The sequence below is a fragment of the Amblyomma americanum genome, unplaced genomic scaffold (genome assembly GCF_052857255.1).
Source record: "Amblyomma americanum isolate KBUSLIRL-KWMA unplaced genomic scaffold, ASM5285725v1 scaffold_19, whole genome shotgun sequence".
NCBI classification, from domain to species: Eukaryota; Metazoa; Arthropoda; class Arachnida; order Ixodida; family Ixodidae; genus Amblyomma; species Amblyomma americanum.
The window spans coordinates 913,053-936,926 of record NW_027526491.1 but is presented as its reverse complement, the minus strand read 5'-3'; the positions used below and the strand labels follow the sequence as shown (position 1 = coordinate 936,926).

The 23,874-nt window shown below is 47.3% G+C and overlaps 1 protein-coding gene across 1 annotated transcript in view; it reads left to right on the top strand.

Annotated features, from left to right (window-relative positions):
• Positions 1 to 23,874, top strand: part of LOC144111934 (uncharacterized) — a 62,159-nt gene that overhangs the window by 6,614 nt on the left and 31,671 nt on the right. The window contains exons 3-9 of the mRNA XM_077645025.1: positions 508 to 577; positions 1,444 to 1,590; positions 2,609 to 4,084; positions 4,929 to 5,075; positions 7,051 to 7,197; positions 10,562 to 12,037; positions 16,194 to 16,675. Coding sequence (XP_077501151.1) covers positions 508 to 577; positions 1,444 to 1,590; positions 2,609 to 4,084; positions 4,929 to 5,075; positions 7,051 to 7,197; positions 10,562 to 12,037; positions 16,194 to 16,675 — 3,945 coding nt within the window. The remainder of the gene's footprint in view (positions 1 to 507; positions 578 to 1,443; positions 1,591 to 2,608; positions 4,085 to 4,928; positions 5,076 to 7,050; positions 7,198 to 10,561; positions 12,038 to 16,193; positions 16,676 to 23,874) is intronic.

The following is a 23,874-nucleotide window of genomic DNA, read 5'->3' as shown; positions in this document are numbered from 1 at the left end:
GAGACTTTCCTTTCCCTTGTTCACTTTGTGATTATTCCAGTCTTAGGGCAGTTTTTGCATTTTGTTGTGTATTAGATAACTAAAAGAGGAGCAGCCTGTCTTGAACAATGCCTCGAAATGTAATCAGAAATTTTTTTCAGCTCCATGACCGAATGAGGATTAGCGCAGCTAGCTGACTGCAGCCATGAGTAAAGCATTTTGTATAATTTTCTTGGAAGCAATATGAGGCAGTCTGTAACTGTTGGCAGACGATGTGCTTAGGAGGTGACACCAGGGCCCTCTTGTGTGTGTTCGTCGCCGTCTTGCATGAAGGAGGCCAGTTCAACAATTTGAAGAGCTTTGGTTATGGTCGGGGAGAACCTGGCACAGAGTGTTCTTGGCCTTCTTTCTGCCTCTGCGGAGGAATCCGAAAGCTTGCAGCAGATTTGCTTGCATGCATTGGTTCTAAAAGAGGTGTATTGAATGTGTTCTTCATGTGTTCATCGTGTGGTTTCTGCATGTGTGCAGAACTGCTCCAGAGCGTTGATATATGTGCGGACATGGAACCAGGCAGCCTCGGAGGCTCCAAGAGACCAAGGTGCGTTCGCATTTGTACGTCAACACCATAGCAAGCAAGAACGAGGCAGCTGTATTTCAGGGGTGGGGGACAAAACAGGAAGTTATCAGCTTAAGCTCCTTTATTGTGTACATGTATAGCTGAGAATAGGTAAGATTAAGGTTGTATTAGAACGCATACAAAAAACTAAAGATCCTAACAGTCTTTGAAACCAAGGAAAGCATAGGGAAACATTACTGTTGTGATTTATTCTTTATTGTCGCTGGAACAGTGGAAAAGTAATTGGGTGATCATTTCAGACAGAAGAAGATGTAACGAAGTATAAGAAAAGAGCTGAACCTGCTAATGAAGTTGTAGGGTCGCACAAACAACATATAGGTCGTTGGTTTGGCTCTCACTGGTGGCATGTCTTCTAGATTGGTAAATTATCTCTTGTCTCAAATGAATGCTTAGTAACTACTCTACTTGACAAGAGACAATAAAAGATAAATAATAGTAAGGTATTTTTCTGCTTTCGTTTGTTCTGGAGGCTGTGCCTTCCAGTAAATGAAGTTAGTTAGCTGTTGTCTCGCAGCCATCAATGCACCATATGTAACGGTTAAAACCCTTGTGTATCATGGGTAAACAAAAACACTGAAAGGTGCTACAGAACTGATGTGGCAAGTAACCTAGAGCATGACACTTAGCTCCTACTAGACCAGTGTCATGCTAATGATAGCGATTTTCTTATATGCAGCTCAACACTATAGTGCAGGGATAATTGGAGCAGTTGTGGCAAAACATCGTTACACCAAGCTTAGCTCAGCATATTGCAATGACTGGATGGTGGGCAATGCAGCTGCCCATACTGGGTACTGCTTCAGATGTCGTGTCAATGCCTTATACAGGTGGACAAAGGCTGAAGAGACGGTGTGCACGTCTCCCCTCCAAGCACAGTCCAGCAAAGATTTTGCGGCTGGATCAGGCTACTGGAACTGAGACGTCAGAAGGCAGTATGACTGCACCACAAGGGCACAAGCACCCAACAGCCCATGGTGAGATGCTTGCTTGGCCTGTTATATTGTCTCACCACTGAAATCATGTTCTTCCTCATGCTGCTACCAAAAATGTGCTGCTCATGCGTGCTGCTAACCCTGAGTGCACTTATATTCACGCCAAAATGGGGGCAAAGCTGCGTATGCATACCATATGCTCCTCTTTGCATGGGTCGCAATGTGGTTTGATGTTGTTTATAGGTTCTACATACCTGGCGCCTCCAACTTTGCTCAGACTGTGGGACATAGGTAACAGACGTGTTGTCACTCAGTATGGGTTTTCCTGTTTGTTCCGCAAGTACGCTGCAGGAGAGAGGACGTGCAGATTGTACGCTGAATTCGTGTGAATGCTCGACGTCCAGACCGACTGACAGATGCTTGGTCACGTGTCGCAATAACCGCGCTGACGCGCGCGGGCCATACGCGATTCGGTCCGCTTGTCTGAACCCACCTTAAGGGCCATCGGGGTATCTTGTCTTCACATTACATGCCTTGCCCAAGCCCATTTCTTCCTCTTGATTTTGACTAGGATGTCATTAACCTGCGTTTGTTCCCTCACCCAATCTGCCCACTTCCAGCTTAACGTTACACCTATCGTTCTTCTTCAGTTTGGTGTGCTGTCCTCAACTTAAACTAAACCGTTCTCGCTAGCCTCCACGCTTCTCCCCATAGGTTTTTGCCTCGATTTTCACGAGAACCAAAAAAGGGAAAAAATTCCAGCAAAATCCAACCACACTATTCAAGCCAAGAAAGGCTGTACCATGGGAAATTTATTTTGATATCATCGAACAAGAACAAAGCTTCTTCCCAGGCCAAGTAGTATGAGAGGATTTTTTTTATTTTTTGTTCTACGATTATCTGTGTCTGAAATGAACGAGGTAGAATGGTGAATTTTTTTCATACATATGTTGGTTGGTCACTAATTTTCGTCTGTGTTCACTTTCACTCACGTTTTCCCCCTACATTTCGTTGTGTTTAGTATGGGAGAATGCACTTTGCTTTGTTAATTTACTTGCAGGTGACGGTGCCTCTGATGAGAGAAGCATGCTGATCAACATGAGAGCAGAAATGGGGGATCGCCGGTCGCTCACTCCCTTGCCTCCATCTCCTCCACATGGTGGGGAGGAAAGCAAAGTTGACCAATTTGAGGTCACCTTACCAGACCTGCCCTCCATATCCCTATGGCTGCCCTGGTCACTGCAGTCAGTGGCCTCTCCACCAGAGCCAGAGACCTCTTCACCAGAGCCAGTGCCGGAGTCTACTCCTCCTCCAGGACCATCCCAACCCACACGTCTGTTGGAGGCTTGTGTGCAGGTATCTCGGGAGGAGCAGCTGGAGCCTGCTACTCTGGAGGAACCTGTGGTGCCTTTGGCTTCCTTCGAACTGCCACAGGATGCGGCTGAGGGGCAGGAGCATGGCAAAGAGCAAATGGCATTTGCATCCATCTCTGTACCAGAGCCAGGGCTAGTGCTGGAAGTAACTTCAGAACCACCCCAACCCAAAAGACTGTCAGAGGCTCACATGCAGGAATCTCTGGATGAGCAGCAGGATCTTGCAATGAGAGATGTTAAGGAACTTGTGGCACTTTCAGTTTCTTCCAAACTGCCACACGAGACTGCAGGGATGCTGGAGCACGTCAACGACACAATGGCGCTTGCATCTGTCTCTGCACCAGACCTAAGGCCTGTGCCAGAGCTGACTCCTACTTCAGAACCACCCCAACCCACACAGCCGTCGGGGGCTAGTGTGCAGGAATATCTGGAGGAGCAGCTGGAGCCTTTTACTTCCTCCAAACTGGAGCAGCAGAATCTTGCAATGGAAGCTGCGAGAGAACTAATGGTGACTTCAGGATCCTTTGAGCTGCCCCAGGAAACAGCAATGCAGCTGGAGCATGCTGAAGAGGCAATGGCGCCTGTAGCTATATCTGCACTGAACCCAGGCCTTTTGCCGGAGGTGTCACCTCTTTCAGAAGCATCTGAATCCAGACATGTATTGGTAGCTAGCACGCAGGCATCTCTGTCAGAAGAGCTGAAGTCTGCTGCTGTCTCCAAGATGGAGTTGCAGGCCCCTGTAATGAAAGCTGTGGAGGAACTTACGATGACTTCAGCTTCCTCCAAACTACCACAGGATATTGCAGGGATGTTGGAGCACGTTGCAGGACCGATGGCGCTTGGGGCTATCTCTGTGCAGGAGACAGGACTGGACGTGCCTGCTCGGTCAGAACCACCACAGACAGCTTGGCCACCAGACCTTTTTATGCTAAGTCAGGTGGCAGAATCTGCCGCTCGCTGTGAACTGAAGCAGCAAAATCTTGGTCAGGAGGGGCCAGTGACGGCTCTGCCGGCTTCCCCCGAGCTTGCTCCGGCCTCTGTCCTCGAGTCCGTGGCACTTGCAGCTTCATCTGAGCCAGTGCAGGCAACCACAACGGCGCTGCTGCCTCAACTGGCCGAGTCTGGCCTGTCACCGCATCCAGAGGCTGTATTTGAATCAGAGCGTAAGTATTTCTGATTTCTTGTGCAGGTTGCAGAACCATGCGTACATTGTGAATGACCTGATGCATGGCTTCACTTTGCAGCTCGTACTGTAAAATTTGGGTGAGAACACTGGATGGCAGGGACACAGTGCAGGCTTTCAATGTGTGTTGGAACAATATGGCTGCATTATATCAAGCTGTCAAAGGACTGTTATCATGCCATCACAAGTAACTAGGTGACAGCATGAACTTTTATTCATGGGCAGTAACTGCGAAGCATCGCAATCTGATGCTTGTTGCTTGGATGAAGGTGACATGTTTCGTAATTGGGCTAAACGGCAGTCACAGCCTGCTACCATCATGATTAAAAATAATTTGATTTGGTCTCTTTAATTTTTAAGTGTGTGTGCGCGCGTGCGTGCGAGAGAAAGAGAGAGCATGACACTTAGCTCCTACTAGACCAATGTCATGCTAATCATAGCAATATGCAGCTCAACACCATAGTGCAGGGATAATTGCGGCAGTTGTGGAAAAACATCGTTACGCCGACCTTAGCTCAGCATATTGCAATGACTAGATGGTGGACAGCTACCCATACTGGGTTAAAACAGATCCTTGGGCGAGTTGGTAACTCATTATAACCAGAACAGCGCTCACTAAGACACGGACACGAAGGGAGACACGACACACACGAGCGCTGACTTTCAACTGGTGTTTATTGTTTGGAACGAGGCATGTATACAGTTCCAACAACACAAGGAAACCAAACCATCCATTCATAGATTCATAGTTAATTCATGCTGCTGCTTCAGATGGTACTGCTTCAGAGGTACTGCTTCAGATGTCGTGTCAATGCCTTATACAGGCAGACCATGGGTGAAGAGACGGATTAGACGTCCCCTCTCCGAGCACAGTCCAGCAACGATTTCGTGGCCGGATCAGACTACTGGAACTGAGACGCCAGAAGGCAGCATGACTGCAACACAAGGGCACAAGCACCCAACAGCCCATGGTGAGTTGCTTGCTTGACCTGTTATATTGTCTCACCACTGAAATCACGTTCTTCCTCGTGCTACTACCAACAATGTGCTGCTCATGCTTGCTGCTAACCCTGAGTGCACTTATATTCACGCCAAAATTGGGGCAAAGCTGCGTATGCCTATCATATGCTGCTCCTGTTTGCGTAGGTCGCAATATGGTTTGATGTTGTTTATAGGTTCTACATACCTGGCGCCTCCAACTTTGCCCAGACTTTAGGACATAGGTGACAGACGTTTTGTCACCCAGTATGGGTTTTCCTGTTTGTTCTGCTAGGATGCTGAAAAGCCTCTCGAAGTGTTGCCGAGGGGGCCGTTTCATCATAAAACCTTTTTAACAATGGCAAATCCGAGGGAGCACCTTTTTTTTTTGTCGTACTACAAGTGGTGACTGCAGTCAGCAATTATTACCAGTCCGAACTGAAGGGGATCAGTGCCGCCAGATTCTGCAGTAACTAAGAGCAGCTGGTGAAGGCGAGACACCAGTGGCGGTAAATAACCACAGCTGCTACCTGCAGAGCGGGAATGGTCTACTCTTGCAATACGTTCTTGCAGTTGACCGCAGACAGGGGCAGTCCTTCCTTGCATACATTTACGACATGTGTCATGACACAATGTATATGAGAAGCTTAGACATGTATCTATGTGGCTGCTGGTTGGAATGCTTTTGCCATAGCGTATATCCCATAACCGGTCTGGAGTGCCATACAGTTAGGGCCTTGGTATTGAGGTGGTCACTTGAAGCAAGGCATCTTGCAGCTTGTTTCAAAGCCTTGCATTCTTTCATATGTGTGTATATGTAGCACAGCCCATTGGCAACTACAAGAGGTCTAAGGAAATGGAAGATGGAAGTTTAGAGCTGTCCGAAAAAACGTAAATCACAGTCACAGCATATGCCTTCAGGCAGCACTTTTTTCTGTCCTTTTTTTTTCAGGCAAAACTAGCCAGTACCTCACTTGAACATTACATGTTTATGATAAAGCAAGTCATTTTGCTTAATCCTAACAAAGTCACGTCCCTTTGTCATTTACGTAGGTGGCCCCAGTCTCCGTGTCTGTATGTTTCCATTTATAGCCCTGTTGATATAAGCATTTTTTTTCACAAAGTTCGAAGAATAACTCATATGCGAGGGAGAAACATAGTAGCTGATCGACATTGGAACATAGTGCTAAAATTTAAGATAATCAAAAACAGCCTACATAAGCATTAAACTGAATTCTGTAGAGCCTTGATCCCTTGACTGTCACGACAGCTAGATGGCATACGGTGACCAGGGACCATACTCTGTAACAATCCACTTCTCAACTTTATTATTTTTTTCTTCTACAGTTAGTATACCGCTGCAACTTAATTGTGACAGCATCATTGACAGGTTAACAAACCATGTGATTCACGGGCTCCAGTATGGATGGCAGAGCTGGCCAATCCATAGAGACAAAGGAATGAATAGAGAAAAGAGTTCTTGCAAAATGCGAGAAACATGGATTAAGGTGATATGTTTCGTAATTGGGCTAAACGGCAGTAAGTCTGCTGCCATCATGATTAAGAAATAATTTGATTTGGCCTCTTTTTAATGTGTGTGTGCATGTGTGTGCATGCGTGAGAGAGGGAGAGCATGACACTTAGCTCTTACTAGACCAATGTCATGCTAATGATAGCGATTTTTTGATATGCAGCTCAATACCATAGTGCAGGGATAATTGCGTGTGTTTGTGCATGCGTGTGTGTGTGGAAGAGCATGACACTTAGCTCCTACTATTCAAATGTCATGCGAATGATAGCGATTTTCTTATATGCAGCGCAACACCATAGTGCAGGGATAATTACGGCAGTTGTGGCAAAACATCGTTACACCGAGCTTAGCTGAGCATATTGCAATGACTTGATGGTGAGCAATGCAGCTGTCCATACTGGGTACTGCTTCAAATGTCGTGTCAATGCCTTATACAGGGAGACCATGGCTGAAGAGACGGATTAGACATCTCCCCTCCGAGCACAGTCCGGCAACGATTTCGCGGCTGGACCAGGCTACTGGAACTGAGACGCCAGAAGGCAGCATGACTGTAACACAAGGGCACAAGCACCCAACAGCCCATGGTGAGATGCTTGCTTGGCCTCTTATGTTTTCTCACCACTGGAATCACGTTCTTCCTCGTGCTACTACCAAAAATGTGCTGCTCATGAGTGCTGCTAACCCTGAGTGCACTTATATTCACGCCAAAATTGGGGCAGAGCTGCTTATGCCTACTGTATGCTCCTGTTTGCGTAGGTCGCAATATGGTTTCATGCGAATGGAGGGAAGTTTAGAGCTGTCCGAAAAAGCGTAAATCACAGTCACGGCATATGCCTTCAGGCAGAACTTTTTTCTGTCCTTTTTTTTTCCAGGCAAAACTACCCAGTGCCTCACTTGAACATTACATGTTTATGATAAAGCAAGTCATTTTACTTAATCCTAATAAAGTCACGTCCCTTTGTCATTTGCGTAGATGGCCCCAGTCTCCGTGTCTGTATGTTTCCACTTATAGCCCTGTTGATATAAGCATTTATTTTCACAAAGTTCGAAGAATAACTCATATGCCAGAGAGAAACATAGGAGCTTATTGACATTGGAACATAGTGTTAAAATTTAAAAATTTAAGATAATCAAGAACAGCCTACATAAGCATTCAACTGAATTCTGTAGAGCCTTGATTCCTTGACTGTCACGACAGCTAGATGGCATACAGTGACCAGGGACCATACTTTGTAACAATCCACTTCTCAACTTTATTATTTTTTTCTTCTACAGTTGGTATACCGCTGCAACTTAATTGTGACAGCATCATTGACAGGTTAACAAACCATGTGATTCACGGGCTCCAGTATGGATGGCAGAGCTGGCCAATCCATGGAGACAAAGGAATGAATAGGGAAAAAAGTTGTTGCCAAACATGAGAAACATCTAGGTTAGTCTTAGCGTACAAGATGTAACCATAGTGCTTCCTCTGCAGCCTTCTGTCTGGGGGTTCTGGTGACATCCACCCATGAGAATTCCTTAGACAAAGCACCACGATTCCTTGTCTTCTTGTCTTTTGCTTATGAGTAGCTCCTTGCCTAGGCAGCAGGGAACTGAATGTTAGATCGAGATAAACAGCAATTAGGTACTTCAGATGGGTTAATTAGCTACTAGTCCTTGACTGTCTGCAGGTTGTGAGTTAGTGCTAAATCTTTTGGTGCTGTACATTAATGGTCTCCATACTTAAAAAGAAATGCCGTGTCGAAGCATTATCTCAACCTAGTGTTATTCTAGGTGTCGATAGGATTTGATCAAAGAATACCCCTGTCTAGTGTTGTTCTTTGTTTAGCTCAATGGTCGCTGAAGACACTGTTGTAAAGCAGCCTTGCTTGCTTTTTTTTTTCTCTTTGAAGGAAAGGTCTCTCTTTCTGCTTGAAGCAAGGTGCAAAAAACGAGAAAGGAAAGACCTGAGGTGTTTAGTGAATGATGCAACCATTGCTCGTGTAGGAATGGAAGGGCTACTTCCCAGTAGAAAAGAAAACAGTTGGAACCAATTGGATTATCAGCTGGTTCCAATTGGACCAATTGAGTTTACAGATGTTTCCAATTTGAATGGTGTGCAAAGTGGATAGTCCAAATGGAGTATCCGATTATACCAATTCAGTTTCCAAATGGTTAGATTTGGATCAATTGAGTTTCCAACTGGTGAACCCAATTGGTCTATACAACTGCACCCAATGTATCCATGTGAACATTTGCATATTTGCAAACAAGGCAGAAGTAACATGGCTTTTATATTAAGAGCTATCAACAGCTTATCCTGCTAAATTGTATTCATTATCTGCACTACCACTGCCTAAGTTGTATCCACCACTTGCACCACCACTGTGGTCGAAATTAAATAACCGTGCTCAGTGGGCAAGCATCACTGGCCCCAGCATGAGAGCCTCATTAATGGGGTATATAAGTTGGAACGCAAATGTGTTCTTTGCATGTACATATCGAGCTAATTTATATGCTATTAGTGTCTGAATGTGTAGTGTTTCTTGTGTGTGATTTACGCTTGTCTTTTGGCCTTGATATCCATAAATTCTTATGGTTTTTAATTCCGTGGTAAAAATTTGTTGATTGGCACCAGTCCAAGCAACTCAGTTTTCCTTTTGGACATTAATATGTTGACTTGTAGAAATATTTCTCACATCGTATATTTTTCACAACTTAATTGTGATGTATATGTTATGAATATTTTCTGGATGCAAAAGCTGCCCAAGGCCTAATGGGTCCAATTCATTGGTCCAGTTGATCCAGTGGAGTCCAATTGGCCAAGTGGCTAAAAACACAACTGAAACCAATTGGTTACAATCGTAAAATCCACTTGGAACCAATTGGAAAGTCGAATTGGTTCCATTTGAAATTTCCAATGATTTTTTTTTTTACTTGGCCATCAAGCAAGAATGTAAGTTGGTCGTATTGGTGATGCATGGTGCCTTGTTTCTGCAAAGGCACTGATGTTTTGTGGAGTTTGACTTCACAAAGCATGGCCGTCTATACGGTCTTGCTAGTGTTAGGCACAGCATTCCTCACAGTAATCATTTTTTTGACAAATTAAGAGACTATTGCAGGCTTTATAGCCCTGGTGCCGTTTTTTAATTCCCTTCCGCAATAGACATAAGGTTTCATTCTATATTCTTGTGTTGGTATTTTATTTCCATCATCGTCATCACCTCGACTACGCCCACTCCAGGACGAAGGCCTCCCTCATATCTCTCCAATTAAATCTGTCCTGTGCCAGATGCCACCACCCTATCCCCGCAAACTTCTTAATCACATCCGCCCACCTAACTTTCTGCCGCCTTCTGCTACACTTCCCTTCCCGTGGAATCCATTCTGTTACCCTTAAGGGCTATCGATTGTCTTGTCTTCACATTACATGCCCTGTCCAAGCCCATTTCTTCCTCTTGATTTTGACTAGGATGTCATTAACCTGCGTTTGTTCCCTCACCCACTCTGCCCACTTCCAGCTTAACGTTACACCTATTGTTCTTCTTTAGTTTGGTGTGCTGTCCTCAACTTAAGCTAAACCCTTTTCACTAGCCTCCATGCTTCTGCCCCATAGGTTTTTGCCTCGATTTTCACAAGAACCAAAAAAGGGAAAAAATTCCAGCAAATTCCCACCACACTATTCAGCCAAGAAAGGCTGTATCACTGGAAATTGATTTTGATGTCGTCGAACAACAACAAAGCTTCTTCCCAGGCCAAGTAGTATGATAGGATTTTTGTTTTTATTTTGTTTTGTTCTACGATTATCTGCGTCTGAAATGAACGAGGTAGAATGGTGAATGTTTTTCATACATATGTTGGTTGGTCACTAATTTACGTCTGTGTTCATTTTCACTCACGTTTTCTCCCTACATTTGGTTGTGTTTAGTATGGGAGAACGCACTTTGCTTTGTTATTTACTTGCAGGTGATGGTGCCTCTGATGAGAGAAGCATGCTGCTCAACATGATAGCAGAAATGGGGGATCCCCGGTCGCTCACTCCCTTGCCTCCATCGCCTCCACATGGTGGAGAGGAAAGCAAGGTTGACCAATTTGAGGTCACCTTGCCAGAGCTGCCCTCCAAATCCCCATGGCTGGCCTGGTCACCGCTGTCAGTGGCCTCTCCATCAGAGCCAGAGACCTCTCCACCAGAGCCAGTGCCGGAGTCTACTCCTCCTCCAGAATCATCCCAACCCACACGACTGTTGGAGGCTTGTGTGCAGGTATCTCGGGAGGAGCAGCTGGAGCCTGCTACTCTGGAGGAACCTGTGGTGCCTTTGGCTTCCTTCGAACTGCCACAGGATGCAGCTGAGGGGCAGGAGCATGGCAAAGAGCAAACGGCATTTGCACCCATCTCTATACCAGAGCCAGGGCTAGTGCTGGAAGTGACTTCAGAACCACCCCAACCCATGCGACTGTCAGAGGCTCACATGCAGGAATCTCTGGATGAGCAGCAGGATTTTGAAATGAGAGATGTTAAAGAACTTGTGGCACTTTCAGTTTCTTCCAAACTGCCACACGAAACTGCAGGGATGCTGGAGCCCGTCAACGACACAATGGCGCTTGCATCTGTCTCTGCACCAGACCTAAGGCCTGTGCCAGAGCTGACTCCTACTTCAGAACCACCCCAACCCACACAGCCGTCGTGGGATAGTGTGCAGGAATATCTGGAGGAGCAGCTGGAGCCTTTTACTTCCTCCAAACGGGAGCAGCAGAATCTTGCAATGGAAGCTGCGAGAGAACTGATGGTGACTTCAGGATCCTTTGAGCTGCCCCAGGAAACAGCAATGCAGCTGGAGCATGCTGAAGAGGCAATGGCGCCTGTATCTATATCTGCACTGAAGCCAGGCCTATTGCCGGAGGTGTCACCTCTTTCAGAAGCATCTGAACCCAGACATGTATTGGTAGCAAGCACGCAGGCATCTCTGTCAGAAGAGCTGAAGTCTGCTGCTGTCTCCAAGATGGAGTTGCAGGCCCCTGTAATGGAAGCTGTGGAGGAACTTACGATGACTTCAGCTTCCTCCAAACTACCACAGGATATTGCAGGGATGTTGGAGCACGTTGCAGAACCGATGGCGCTTGGGGCTATCTCTGTGCAGGAGACAGGACTGGACGTGCTTGTTCGGTCAGAACCACCACAGACAGCTTGGCCACCAGACCTTTTTATGCTAAGTCAGGTGGCAGAATCTGCCGCTCGCTGTGAACTGAAGCAGGAAAATCTTGGTCAGGAGGCGCCAGTGACGGCTCTGCCGGCTTCCCCCGAGCTTGCTCCGGCCCCTGTGCTTGAGTCCGTGGCACTTGCAGCTTCATCTGAGCCAGTGCAGCCAACCACAACGGCGCTGCTGCCTCAACTGGCCGAGTCTGGCCTGTCACCCCATCCAGAGGCTGCATTTGAATCAGAGCGTAAGTATTTCTGATTTCTTGTGCAGGTTGCAGAGCCATGCGTGCGTTGTGAATGACCTGATGCATGGCTTCACTTTGCAGCTTGTACTCTAAAATTTGGGTGAGAACACTGGATGGCAGGGACACAGTGCAGGCTTTCAATGTGTGTTGGAACAATATGGCTGCATTATATCAAGCTGTCAAAGGATTGTTATGATGCCATCACAAGTAACTAGGTGACAGCATGGACTTTTATTCATGGGCAGTAACTGCGAAGCATCGCAATCTGAGGCTTGTTGCTTGGATGAAGGTGATATGTTTCGTAATTGGGCTAAACGGCAGTAACAGCCTGCTGCCATCATGATTAAGAAATAATTTGATTTGGTCTCTTTTTAATTTGTGTGTGTGCGTGTGCATGCGTGTGTGTGTGTGTGTGAGAGAGAGAGGATGAATTTGAGAATGCATCCGAGTGCAGCATAATGTAATCTTAAAAAGTTCAGAGCATAATTAATGCCCCATTTTCAGTGTCTAGTGCAGTCCACCAGTGTCACACCACTAATGTTCATATCACTGCAGTACTACGTAAAGAAGCCACTGCTTTGCTTGAGGTTGGACGTGATTTACAAAAAATTGCAAATTGGAAGGTTTTACTTCCTGAAGCCCATGATGTGCATCGTAGCGGAAGGCTCCAAAGTAACTGAAACCACTATCGCACAGCACATGGGCGCCTTTTGTGTTTTGCCTCCATCGAAACGCGGCCGCCGTTCCTGATACTAAGCCCAGATCCTTCAGCTCAGTATCCAAGTGCCCTAACCACTGAGCCACCACGGCAGATGGACGCTTTGTAGTCACTTCGAAAGACTGTATTTGCAGATAACCTCCATGTTGACTTCCAGCTTGGTCAGTTCCACCATGGTCCCCACTTTGTTGCAGTCACTGGCTTATGCTTAAGGATTCTCTTGCAGTTATTTTCTTTTGCAGCAATATCTGTGTTTGGGAGGTTAAGTGGCTTTTAGACGCAACAATGTTAGTGCTTCAGAATGGCTATCTTCATACTGATCTGTGAGAATACAGCTAAGTTGGCTAAGGAACATGTACTTTCTGCAGTCATATGATCCATGCCTGTGTGCCTAGGATTTGTCGCTACATTCTTGCTGGAAAAAAGTCACTGGTGTGCCTGAGGTCTATAGTATTTGCTAGCCCAGACTCGGTGGTCTCCTCAGGAGACAATATTGTTTGCGGGCGACCTCCACATTGACCTTCGCCTTTGCCGTTTCCACCATGATCCCCACTCTGTTGATTGTCATCACCAGCTTAGCTTAGGGGCTTTTTTGATGCTGACAGAGAAAGTTGCCTGGCAAAAGAATCCAGGTATTGTCTGCTGCTTCATGTTTTCTTTGCAAAACAGTTTACTAACAGTTATGCCCACATCTAGCTGAATCATAAAATATAAGCATCTGTGGACTGTGCATAAGCCTGGAAAGGTGCAGTGGCAGCTGTAGGGTCTAGAGCATGGGCATAATTCTCCAGTTCTTTGACACTGCCCATATTGTGGATTCGTATTGTCTCTACTTGAATTGCAACAACTGCCTGCTGCAAAAGTTGGCTGCGCCTGTCAGTGTCTGTTTGAACTGTGGTCTTGCTGCTGTGGTCTGCTTCTGTGTTAGAACCTCAGCCATTCACACACTGTTGGCGCAGGAGCAACTTCAAAGTATCCAGGCTTTTTGATCTCCAGAGTGAAATCGGGGTGTAATGGTCATTTCCCTTTTAACTCTAGTTATTTTTCTCTTTAAGAAAAGGTGGCTATGGAAAAGCCTACCCATGGAGGGCCAGACTCCTCGAAGCAGGCATTAAAAATCAGCTGGAAAGTACCCTTCATGAAGAGGAAGGATTCGTGATAAAAATTCAGATTTCATGCTCGTACTGTTCCACTCAATTGAACGCCACGTAGTAGTAGTGCACAGGTCTGCAAGTAGTTTTATGTTGTGTCGCAATATACATTGTTTTCTGTCCTGAGCATATGCAGTTATTACGTGCAAATTTTCAACCATGTTCAAACCTTTATTCTTTGTGGACTCATGCTTACTCAACCACTGCCACTCAAGAATTATTCTGTTTGACGTAAGTGGCAGTGCAGATGAGAAGGGAAAATTGGAGGGGAAACTTAAGCTCCACCTGAAGAGTTTGACGTGATAGCGTTAATGGTTTAGTGCCACCATATATGTGGAATTGATCATTGTCGACCATAAGGGCTCCTCCTACCGCTCCTTGCCCTGCAATGGCAGGTGCTGCCAGCAGTGGGGCGTGTGAGACCCAGGTTGATCTTCTGGCCGTGGCAGTCACATTTCAGTGAAGATGAAATGCTGGAGGCCCCGTGTGCTGTGCGATGTCAATGCACGTGAAAGGACCCCATGTGGTGTAAATTACCAGAGTCCTCCACTGCGGCATCACTCATAGCCTGAGTCGCTTTGGGATGTTAAACCCCATCAAACGAAATCAAATTTAAATTCCACCTGCCATGGTGGGCAGTTTGCTCACAATCCGGCAGACAGGTTTTGATGACATCACAAAAGCCATGTGACCGAGGTGCCCCACCTGCCTCCTAGGTTGCTTCTCTGGGGATTTTTCGTGTATTTTTCGCTCACGGATAATGACGCCAATGCCGATGACGATGCCAGCTTTTCTGCATGTGTGTCCTGTGCCTCACCACGACCAGGCTTTTGCATTTTCAGATCAGAGGTAGGATGTCACAGAGCATGAGGTGCGCATGAGGCGAGAATTGTTCAGTAAGAAGTCTCCTTTTAGGACCAGCAGAGTGTCAATTTTTTCCGCAGTTATTTATTGCCTTTAAACAGTATAACGTTACGCTAAGCACAGACAATTTTTTTTTTATCCTGCTTGTCAAGAGGTTTTTCTCTTTTGCCGGGGTAGGACAGGAACATACTTCAGCTAAGAGTAGTGTTCTTGGAAAGTGTGAGCCATTAGCACAGACAGTGTAAACAAAACTGGAGGTGAATGCAGGGTGTCTCTCTTTTTTTTTTGATATAGCGAATAGGCGAAGCAAAGTCAGTGTTAATTATGAAAATGCCTCATTTCTTGGCCACTTCTATCTCTCAATGGTGAAATCTTTTACAGGATAGGTTTGCAAGTAGTATTGATTTGTTAATTGTCCTTCTAGCTTCTCTATGGTTTTTTGTGTACTTGCACCACTGACTGATTTGTTCCTCTGTGTGTGCATGTGCATTTGGAAATCGGTAGGGAGATATTTCTGCCGACAGTGCTGCTGGCGGCATTCAAGGTGTGGGTGGGTAGCTTCACCTTGCATCACTGAGGAACGTATGAGGCAAGGTGTCTGCAGGCTGCTTCTGTAGCTTATACCTAACCTCTTACCTAAGAGTGGAGAGGCCATTTGATTGAGTGCGTTTTTAGAAAAGAAATTGCTGTCGATCTGCTCCTGCTGGGTCCGTCTGCGGCGAAATGCATTTAAAGACTGCCAACCAACGTGACACTCATCGATGCACTTGATACTTTGGTTGGTTTCAGTGTCAGAATCGTCGCCATTGCACTTATGCATTGTCCAGGTGAAACAATTAACAAGCTCACAAGTAAAGCGTGGTGCTAAAGCCTGCAAATGAAGGGGAAATGTTGAAGAATGCTATGCCTTTGCCAAATTTGTTTTTACCTCCTTTTCTTGAGCTAACCCTTACCTAGTTTTCTCCGCCACCGCTACCTTTTGCCATTGGAGGAAATGAAATAGGATAGCTGCACCTCAATGGGGGCGTGAAATTGCAAGAAAAAAAGGAAGTCTCTGCTCAATACATGGAGCCTGATATGGAGTTGGACCCTCTTTGTCTCGTGCTCATGTTTACCAGCATGTATAATTAGCCCATCAATGTCATCCAAATATCCGTAGTAGTTTGCAAATTGCGTTATTAGTTAGTGATTGATTAAATTTAACTTTGCAGAGATATCAGTTGTGTCTTCCTAGGTGTATGCTTTCCATTCTTTATGAGGGCGCGTTTGAAGTGGGGCACTCTTTGAATACTTTTTGTTTGAAACCTTGGGGAGGAGCTATTGAATGCCTATTTGCAAAAAAAAAAGTCAATTTAAGGTTTTCTGCTCTCGGTGGGGATTTTGGAAATAACCCAGGTGACACATTTCCTGTTCCTGATTGCAGCGCACCCAGCAGCAGCTGCGTCACCAGCCGAGCAGCGCGACCTTGGAGCCGAGCTCCCTGTGGTTTGCCCCATGACAGTGCGGACTTCCGCGGCTGCAACGTTGACGGCCTCCGGCACAGGGCAGCTGCGAGAGGGGACACAGCCAGCTGAGGCAGCGCACTTACCTAGCAGGGCAAGGCCATCAAGGGAGGAGAGTTCGTCGGAGGACGCGGAGCAAAGTGCCACAACTGGACAAGAGTGCCCACTGCAGCCACAGCAAATGGGGTCGGTGCTGGCGGCGCTGATGGCAATAGTAGAAAAATTGGGGCAGATTTCGGACAACATGCAGCTGTTTAGAAACGAGCTCGGGCTGTGGTTTAGGCCAGACTTGCATCACCCTACGGAGCTGAGGGACAGGAGATGTGCCTCATGTGGCCAGGAGCAGTCATCAGGAGTGGCACCACTTCTGGTCAGGGGGCAGGAAGTACCGGGCCAGGAACAGGTGGGTGAAGTCAGAAACACACCTTCGTCATTTGCGTTTTGACAGTTCATATTGAATCAAGTCAGGTTGCGATGAAGCTGGCCATTAGGCTCCCATTGGCATGTACTTGCTGACTGTTGGCTGTCCATATTTGCTGCTGTATACTTATTCTGCACTGTCGGTTTTTATTTTCTTTGGCTACAATTGATGTGTGTGGGCGGTTCACGGGAAGTTGCTGTTAGAAAAAAAATTAGTGAATTCACAATTCTGAAATCTTCAGGGAAAGTGTTTTTTTTTTCGTGCTGATTTCTGTGATGTCTTTTCATTTTGTGCAAAACAGGCACTTGAGCACTTACGTAATATTTTATGTAAGCTTTTCGCCGAGAGTTTTTAGGAATTTTTCAGCACAGAACTTGCTAAAAGACATGTCATTGGTTTACCGGAATAAAATAAGGGTAAAATTACTTGCCGCCTATCATAGAAGTTGAGTTATATTGTTCTGAAGTTGCCACTTCATGGCTGGAAGAAAAATTTTTATTTGTGTTTGCAGTGGCGACTTCAAAATCGTGTAACCAGTTCTATGATAGATAGGACGATAATTTTACTTTTATTGCATTCTTCAATGTCAAGAGAAACCAATGGGATGCATTTTGGTAAGTTCCCTGCAGCAGAATTCCTTCAAAGCTCTCGGCAAAAAACTTACATAACGTATTACATAAGTGCACAACTACTTGCTCTACACAAAATTAAATGACATATATTTGGAATAGGGAGGCTAAACCACATGTTCCCTGAAAGTTTCATAGTTGTGACTGAGGTATTAAAATTTTTTTTATGACCAGCTTCACCCCTTAAGGTGAGACGCGGGTCTTGAAATGATCAAAAAGTGCAAAAATTTCGATTTTGCAAAAATGGCATATTTGGGATCAATACACACTAAAGTTCCTGTCTAAAAAGCTTGAAGGTCTAAGTTCAAGATCCAACTACTAAGATATTGCTACGCTACTAACTACTCTAGTGGTGCCATACAGCGGCTAAACTGCATTTCCTGGCAGTTGGCAAGCCTTGAGCCATCTCGGGGCTAGATGCTTCGTCTTCTTCATCTCTCATGCTGCCTGCTGCTTTGCGCGTTCCAACGTCTTGCGCGTCTAATTAAAGCAAGTAAACCAGCCCTGCTTACGCCAACCGTTTCTCAGTGACATATTTGGTGGAGGTGCTGGGTGATGGCCCATGTACGCTGACCTCGAGGACACCTTTGACGTCAGCTCTCAACGCGTGGCTACAACACCAGTCCACAAGGCGAGCCGCAGCCTGCGAGGCCTACAACCCGAGTTCGGCCAACTGAAAGCGCCGGTAAGGGCCATGACATCCACCGTGGCTAGCCAGACAAGTCAGCACTCCGGGAGTGCCCCGCCATTTGTCCTTCATGCACCTCGATCGCCGCCACCGTTCCACGGGGACAGTTTCTAGGACGTCGAAGACTGGTTGGCCAGCTTTGACCGAGTGGCGGGTTTCAATGAGTGGGACGGCGAGCGCAAGCTGCGCAACGTCTACTTTGCGCTGCAGGACGCGGCCAAAACGTGGTTTGAGAACCACGAAGCTTCCTTTACCACCTGGGAGGCTTTTCGTCGAGAGCTGCTAGCGACGTTTACCAGCAGCGAAGAAAAGAGAAAGCTGAAGTCGCCCTGCGCTCGAGATCACAGCAGCCGAACGAGGGCGTCGCGATGTTCATCGAGGACATGACCCGTCTGTTCAGTCGGGCCGACCCTGCTATGCCCGAAGCCCAGAAGGTACGCCACTTAATGCGTGGCGTAAAAGAGCAGCTGTTTGCCGGACTGGTCCGTGACCCGCCACGAACAGTGTCCGACTTCACCAAGGAGGCAATGAGTATCGAACGCTCTTTACAGGAACGGGGCGCCCACTACGGACGACAGGCTACTGTAGCAGCCGCTTCTCAGTCCCAGTACACGCCTACGTCGCTGCCCGCCGAGGACCTTTGGGAGCTTGTAAGAAGCCTGGTGCATGAGGAACTGGCGAAACTTCGCTTTGAAGCTCCACAGGTCAGCGTCGCTGCCGTTACGGATGTGGTCCGCGAAGAAATCCAACGAGTTGTGCAGCCACCCCCCGCTCCACACCCGGTGCTCTCCGTTATGACGTACAGCGAGGCGCTACGAAGTCCTGGGCCAGCAATGCGAGCCTTTTCCCCCATCGCTCCTGTGGAATACCTGCAGGAGCCAATCGCAACAGCACCCTCCGTGCCGCAGGAGTTTAGGCCCCCCATGAACAAAGCGCACGTTTGGCGTACGCCAAACAATCGGCCACTCTGTTACCACTGCGGAGAGCCTGGCCACATCCTCCGCCACTGCCCCTACCACAGGATGGGTTTAAGGGGGTTTCCACCTGACGCACCTCGACCACGCTACGGTGAAAGACCACGGGATATCGAACAGTACCTGGATGAAAACATGCAATCTTCGACCTCGCAGCGACGCCAGTCCCGATCGCCATCCCCAAGACGGTTCTCTTCGCCCGGCCGCCCGTCATCCTCTGGCCAGTTCAGAGGTACGTCCCCACGTCGGGAAAACTGAAGACGGCGTCCTCCGGGGGTAGGGCTGCCTCTACTGGACCAAGTCAAGAGCCTCCACTCGATGATTCGCCGCGACGCTCCGACCGACGACGACCTGACCCGACGACCTCGACGACGTGCTGCGACCGACTGGCCTCCCCCGAAATTCCGGTATCCGCCGACAACCATGACGTTACCACACTCGTGGATACCGGCGCCGATTTTTCGGTAATGAGCAGACGGTTAGCCACGGTCTTGAGGTAGGTTCTGACCCCTTGGTCTGGGCCGCAGATCCGGACAGCTGGTGGCCACATGGTAACTCCGATCGGTGTCTGCACTTGCGAATCCAGATCCGCGGTGTTACTTTCCCTGGCTGCTTTGCTGTGTTACCCGAGTGCTCCAAAGACCTCATACTCGGTTTGGATTTCCTTCAAGAGTACGGTGCCGTTATCAACCTCCTGGAGCTAATCGTGTCGTTTTCCACCCAAGGTCCTGTCGACGACGATACCGAGCCACGCAGGGCTAAGTTATGCGTCTGTGACGACCACGTTTTGATCCCATCAAGATCCAGCATGTTTGTTACTGTAGAGTGCGATAACAGCACCAAAATTCGTGGCATTGCTGAAACCAACATGTCGCTGCTCCTTGGTCGGCAAGTCTGTGTTGCTCGAGGAATTGTTGAACTGGACAAGGGCCGAACCGAACTCTTGGTGACCAATTTTGGTTGTGAACCTCAGTGTTTGCCTGGCAGAACAGCTATTGCGTATTTCGAGGAACTCAGCGAATTCGTGGGACAGCACGCTTTGTCCGGAGCCCCGGCATCAGTGGAGGAACCGACCACTCCCATAAACACTGATGTGAACCCAAACCTCCCAACTAACCAGAAACGCTGCTTGGAAAGCGTTATCCAGTCTTTCTGCGACTGCTTTGCCTCGACATTCAAGGTTAGGCAGACACCGCTCACAAAGCACCGAATTATAGTTGACGCCAACCAACGGCCGTTATGTCAGCTGCCCTACCGCATCTCTTCGAAGGAGCGCGATGTCATTCGCCGCCAAGTTCAAGAAATGCTCAAGGACAACGTGATACAGCCGTCGACGAGCCCGTGGGCATCGCCTGTTGTTGTAGTGGCAAAGAAAGATGGAACCCTACGGTTCTGCGTTGATTACAGACGTTTAAACAAAGTCACTAAAAAGGATGTTTATCCTCTCCCACGTATTGATGACTCCCTGGACCGGCTGCGCCACGCCAAGTACTTCTCATCACTAGATTTACAAAGCGGCTATTGGCAAATCGAGGTGGACGAACGCGACCGGGAAAAGACCGCCTTTATTACACCGGACGGTCTGAACGAATTCCGGGTGCTCCCTTTCGGCCTGTGCTCGGCTCCTGCAACCTTCCAGAGGATGATGGACACCGTTCTTGCCGATCTCAAATGGCAGTCCTGTCTCGTGTACTTGGATGACGTTGTCATCTTTTCTGACACATTCGAAGAGCACCTGAGACGCCTGCGCGCTGTGTTCGAAGCAATTCGGTCGGCCGGTCTTTCCCTGAAGCCCGAAAAGTGTCACTTCGCTTTCGAAGAGTTGAAGTTTCTGGGCCACATCGTGAGCGCTAAAGGGGTTAGCCCAGACCCCAATAAGACTGCTGCCGAGGCTGCTTTTCCTGTGCCCACCGATAAGCGCAGTGTGCGCCGCTTTCTGGGTCTCTGCGCCTATTATCGACGTTTTGTGCAGAACTTCTCTCAGATCGCTGAGCCCCTCACGCGACTCACGAAAGATTCCGAACCATTCTTCTGGGACCTGGAGCAACAGCAAGCTTTTGAAGACCTCCGCACTCGTCTCCAAAGTACGCCCACCCTTGGACACTTCGACAAGTCAGCCGACACTGAACTACACACAGACGCCAGCAACATCGGCCTCGGTGCGGTCCTTGTGCAGAGGCAGGATGGTCTCGAACGCGTAATCGCATACGCGAGCCGCACATTGTCACGATCTGAGGCAAACTATTCCACCACCGAAAAAGAATGCCTGGCCATTGTGTGGGCAGTAACAAAATTTCGCCCGTACCTATACGGCCGCCCTGTCAGGATCGTCAGCGACCACCACTCGCTGTGTTGGCTGGCGAACCTCAAAGATTCCTCGGGACGGCTTGCACGCTGGAGCCTTCGACTTCAGAAATTCGATGTCACCATCGTCTATAAGTCTGGTAGGAAGCACAGTGATGCCGACTGTTTGTCTCGTGCTCCTATCGAGAACAACCGAGCTGACCCCGACGACGATTCTGTTTTTCTTGGTGCTATCTCCACGTCCATCCTCATTCAACGCCAAAGAGACGACAGCAAACTACGGCCCCTCATTGAGTATCTAGAAGGAAGCGCTCAGTCTCCCCCGCGAATCTTTTCGCGCGGGCTGTTGCCGTTCTGTTTATGTGACGGCGTCCTGTATAAGAAAAACTACAGTCCAACAGAAGCTGTCTATCTATTCGTTGTGCCTACGGCCCTTCGCGACGAAGTCCTGCAGGCGAGCCATGATGACCCATCTTCTGGTCACCTGGGTTTTTGTCGAACTTTGGCACAAATACGGCAAAAATACTACTGGCCAAGGGTTGCTGCAGTTGTGAAACGTTACGTAAGAACTTGCCGCGAGTGCCAGCGTCGCAAGACGCCGCCGACTAAGCCAGCCGGCCTACTCCAGCATTTTGATCCGCCTCAGGTTCCCTTCCACCAAGTTGGCATGGACATACTCGGCCCATTTCCGGAGTCCTCGCTGGGCAACCGCTACATTGTGGTTGCCACCGACTACCTCAGCCGATACTGTGAGGCTAAAGCTCTTCCCCGTGGTACTGCTGACGAAATTGCGAACTTTTTCATTCAAAACATTGTGCTTCGTCATGGTGCACCCACCATTGTTTTAACTGACAGGGGAACAGCGTTCACCTCGGCCCTTACGCAGGAGGTTATGCGCCTAAGCGGCACCAGTCACCGCAAAACAACCGCTTACCACCCCCAAACGAACGGCCTCACCGAACGGCTCAACAAGACGACCGCCGACATCTTCAGCTTGTGCCTGCTGTTATAACGGGACACTGAGTATAATGCCGTTAAAAGTTTGTTTATGGAAAATATTGACTTAATGGTTCCTCTTTTTGGCTTTGTTCTCTTTTGTTTGTCAGCCAAAAACGCAGTTATTGGTGAGCAGATTGGGTTTGAAAATGGAATTCCTTTTTTTACCATTTTATTTGGACTTGCGCCGTCAAGAGCAAAACACAAGAAGGGCTACGTAACGTGTAACAAACATCTGCAAAAGTATACGGTAATGTCTAGAAGAAATCTATTTTAAGATGTCCTCTGCACAATGAGGCAAAAAGAGGTGTTATATGCCTGCTAAAACTCCGCCAACAAAGATCTAGAAAACTTCTTCGTAAGAACTCTCTAAGAACATATTTAGATATTTTTATTTTTTGGAAATGGCTGCTTATATGAAGCCTGTAGACACCAGATCAGAATGCTATATATTTAGAACCCTCTAAAATCAACCAGTGGGATTTCATCAGGCTTAGTGCTCATGCTTTTTTTAGAGCTGCAGATTTTATTTGCTCACATATGTGCAGTATTGCTCGAACCGCAAAGGTCAGGTAGCTGCCCTTTGCAGCATAGATACACATGCAAATGAGGCAAGAAAACCCGCTTCATCAGTCTCTGCCATAGGTTATTATATAAGTGTCCAATCAAAAAAAAACTAAATTGCGTGGCATTAAAATTGGAAGTAGCAGGATGCTTGCTTTGCAGAGGCCGCCTTACAAATTTCTCTTACACTGAGAAGTTTCGTACCTGCAGTTTCATACCTGCATACGTTCCGGAGTAATCTTCTCATCAGAGAAATTTTTAAAACATTTGGTGGAAAACGTATATTTAGAAAAGTTTATAAAACATTTGTGAATAAACCTCTTTTGTCAGTATGTTTTTAAAACATTTTTGGACAAGCCTCCATTATTTGATGAGGTGTTTTTTAAATGTTTCAATCTAGAGTTGCACGCTGTTAACGTTTGGAGTTGTTTGAAGACGTTTTATAGAAGTTATGTGTTTCATGGGAAGATACTCCAAGATTTATATTTCTGAGGTGTACGGTGGTGGTGTAACTCAACCCTCAGGGATCTGTGCATAAGAAAAGTATATCTTGACACCATGCCGCATTTTGCTTGCGAAAACGGCCTGTGGTGGCGATGCCTGTAAATCATTTCTGGATGGTTTCTGTAGCTTATAAGGGTGCCGTTTTCAGTTAAAAGTAGCCTCCCTGTTGTTTGGTGCTCCAGTTGCGCCATTTGCGCTTTATACATTTACATTTTGCTGCGCAATTCTGCTCCAAAAGCGGAAAATTGATCAATATTGCTCCTTAGCTGCGCTAAAAAGAAGTCGCTGTCACAAATATTCTTGGAACCATACTGGCTTTCAGTTGGCAACCTACTAAAATGTCTCTGCAGTTGGCAACCCAGAGCACTTGTGGGCTGGCTCGTGGTTATAGTGTACTAGAATACTCTCTAGTGGCGCGAGTGGCGAGGCGCAGGCGAGCCGTTTTCTAACAGACGCCATGAGATGGCGCCACCGCAACTTTTCATAGGCACAGGAATTCGCGTAGTTTTGAAAAGGTCGTCT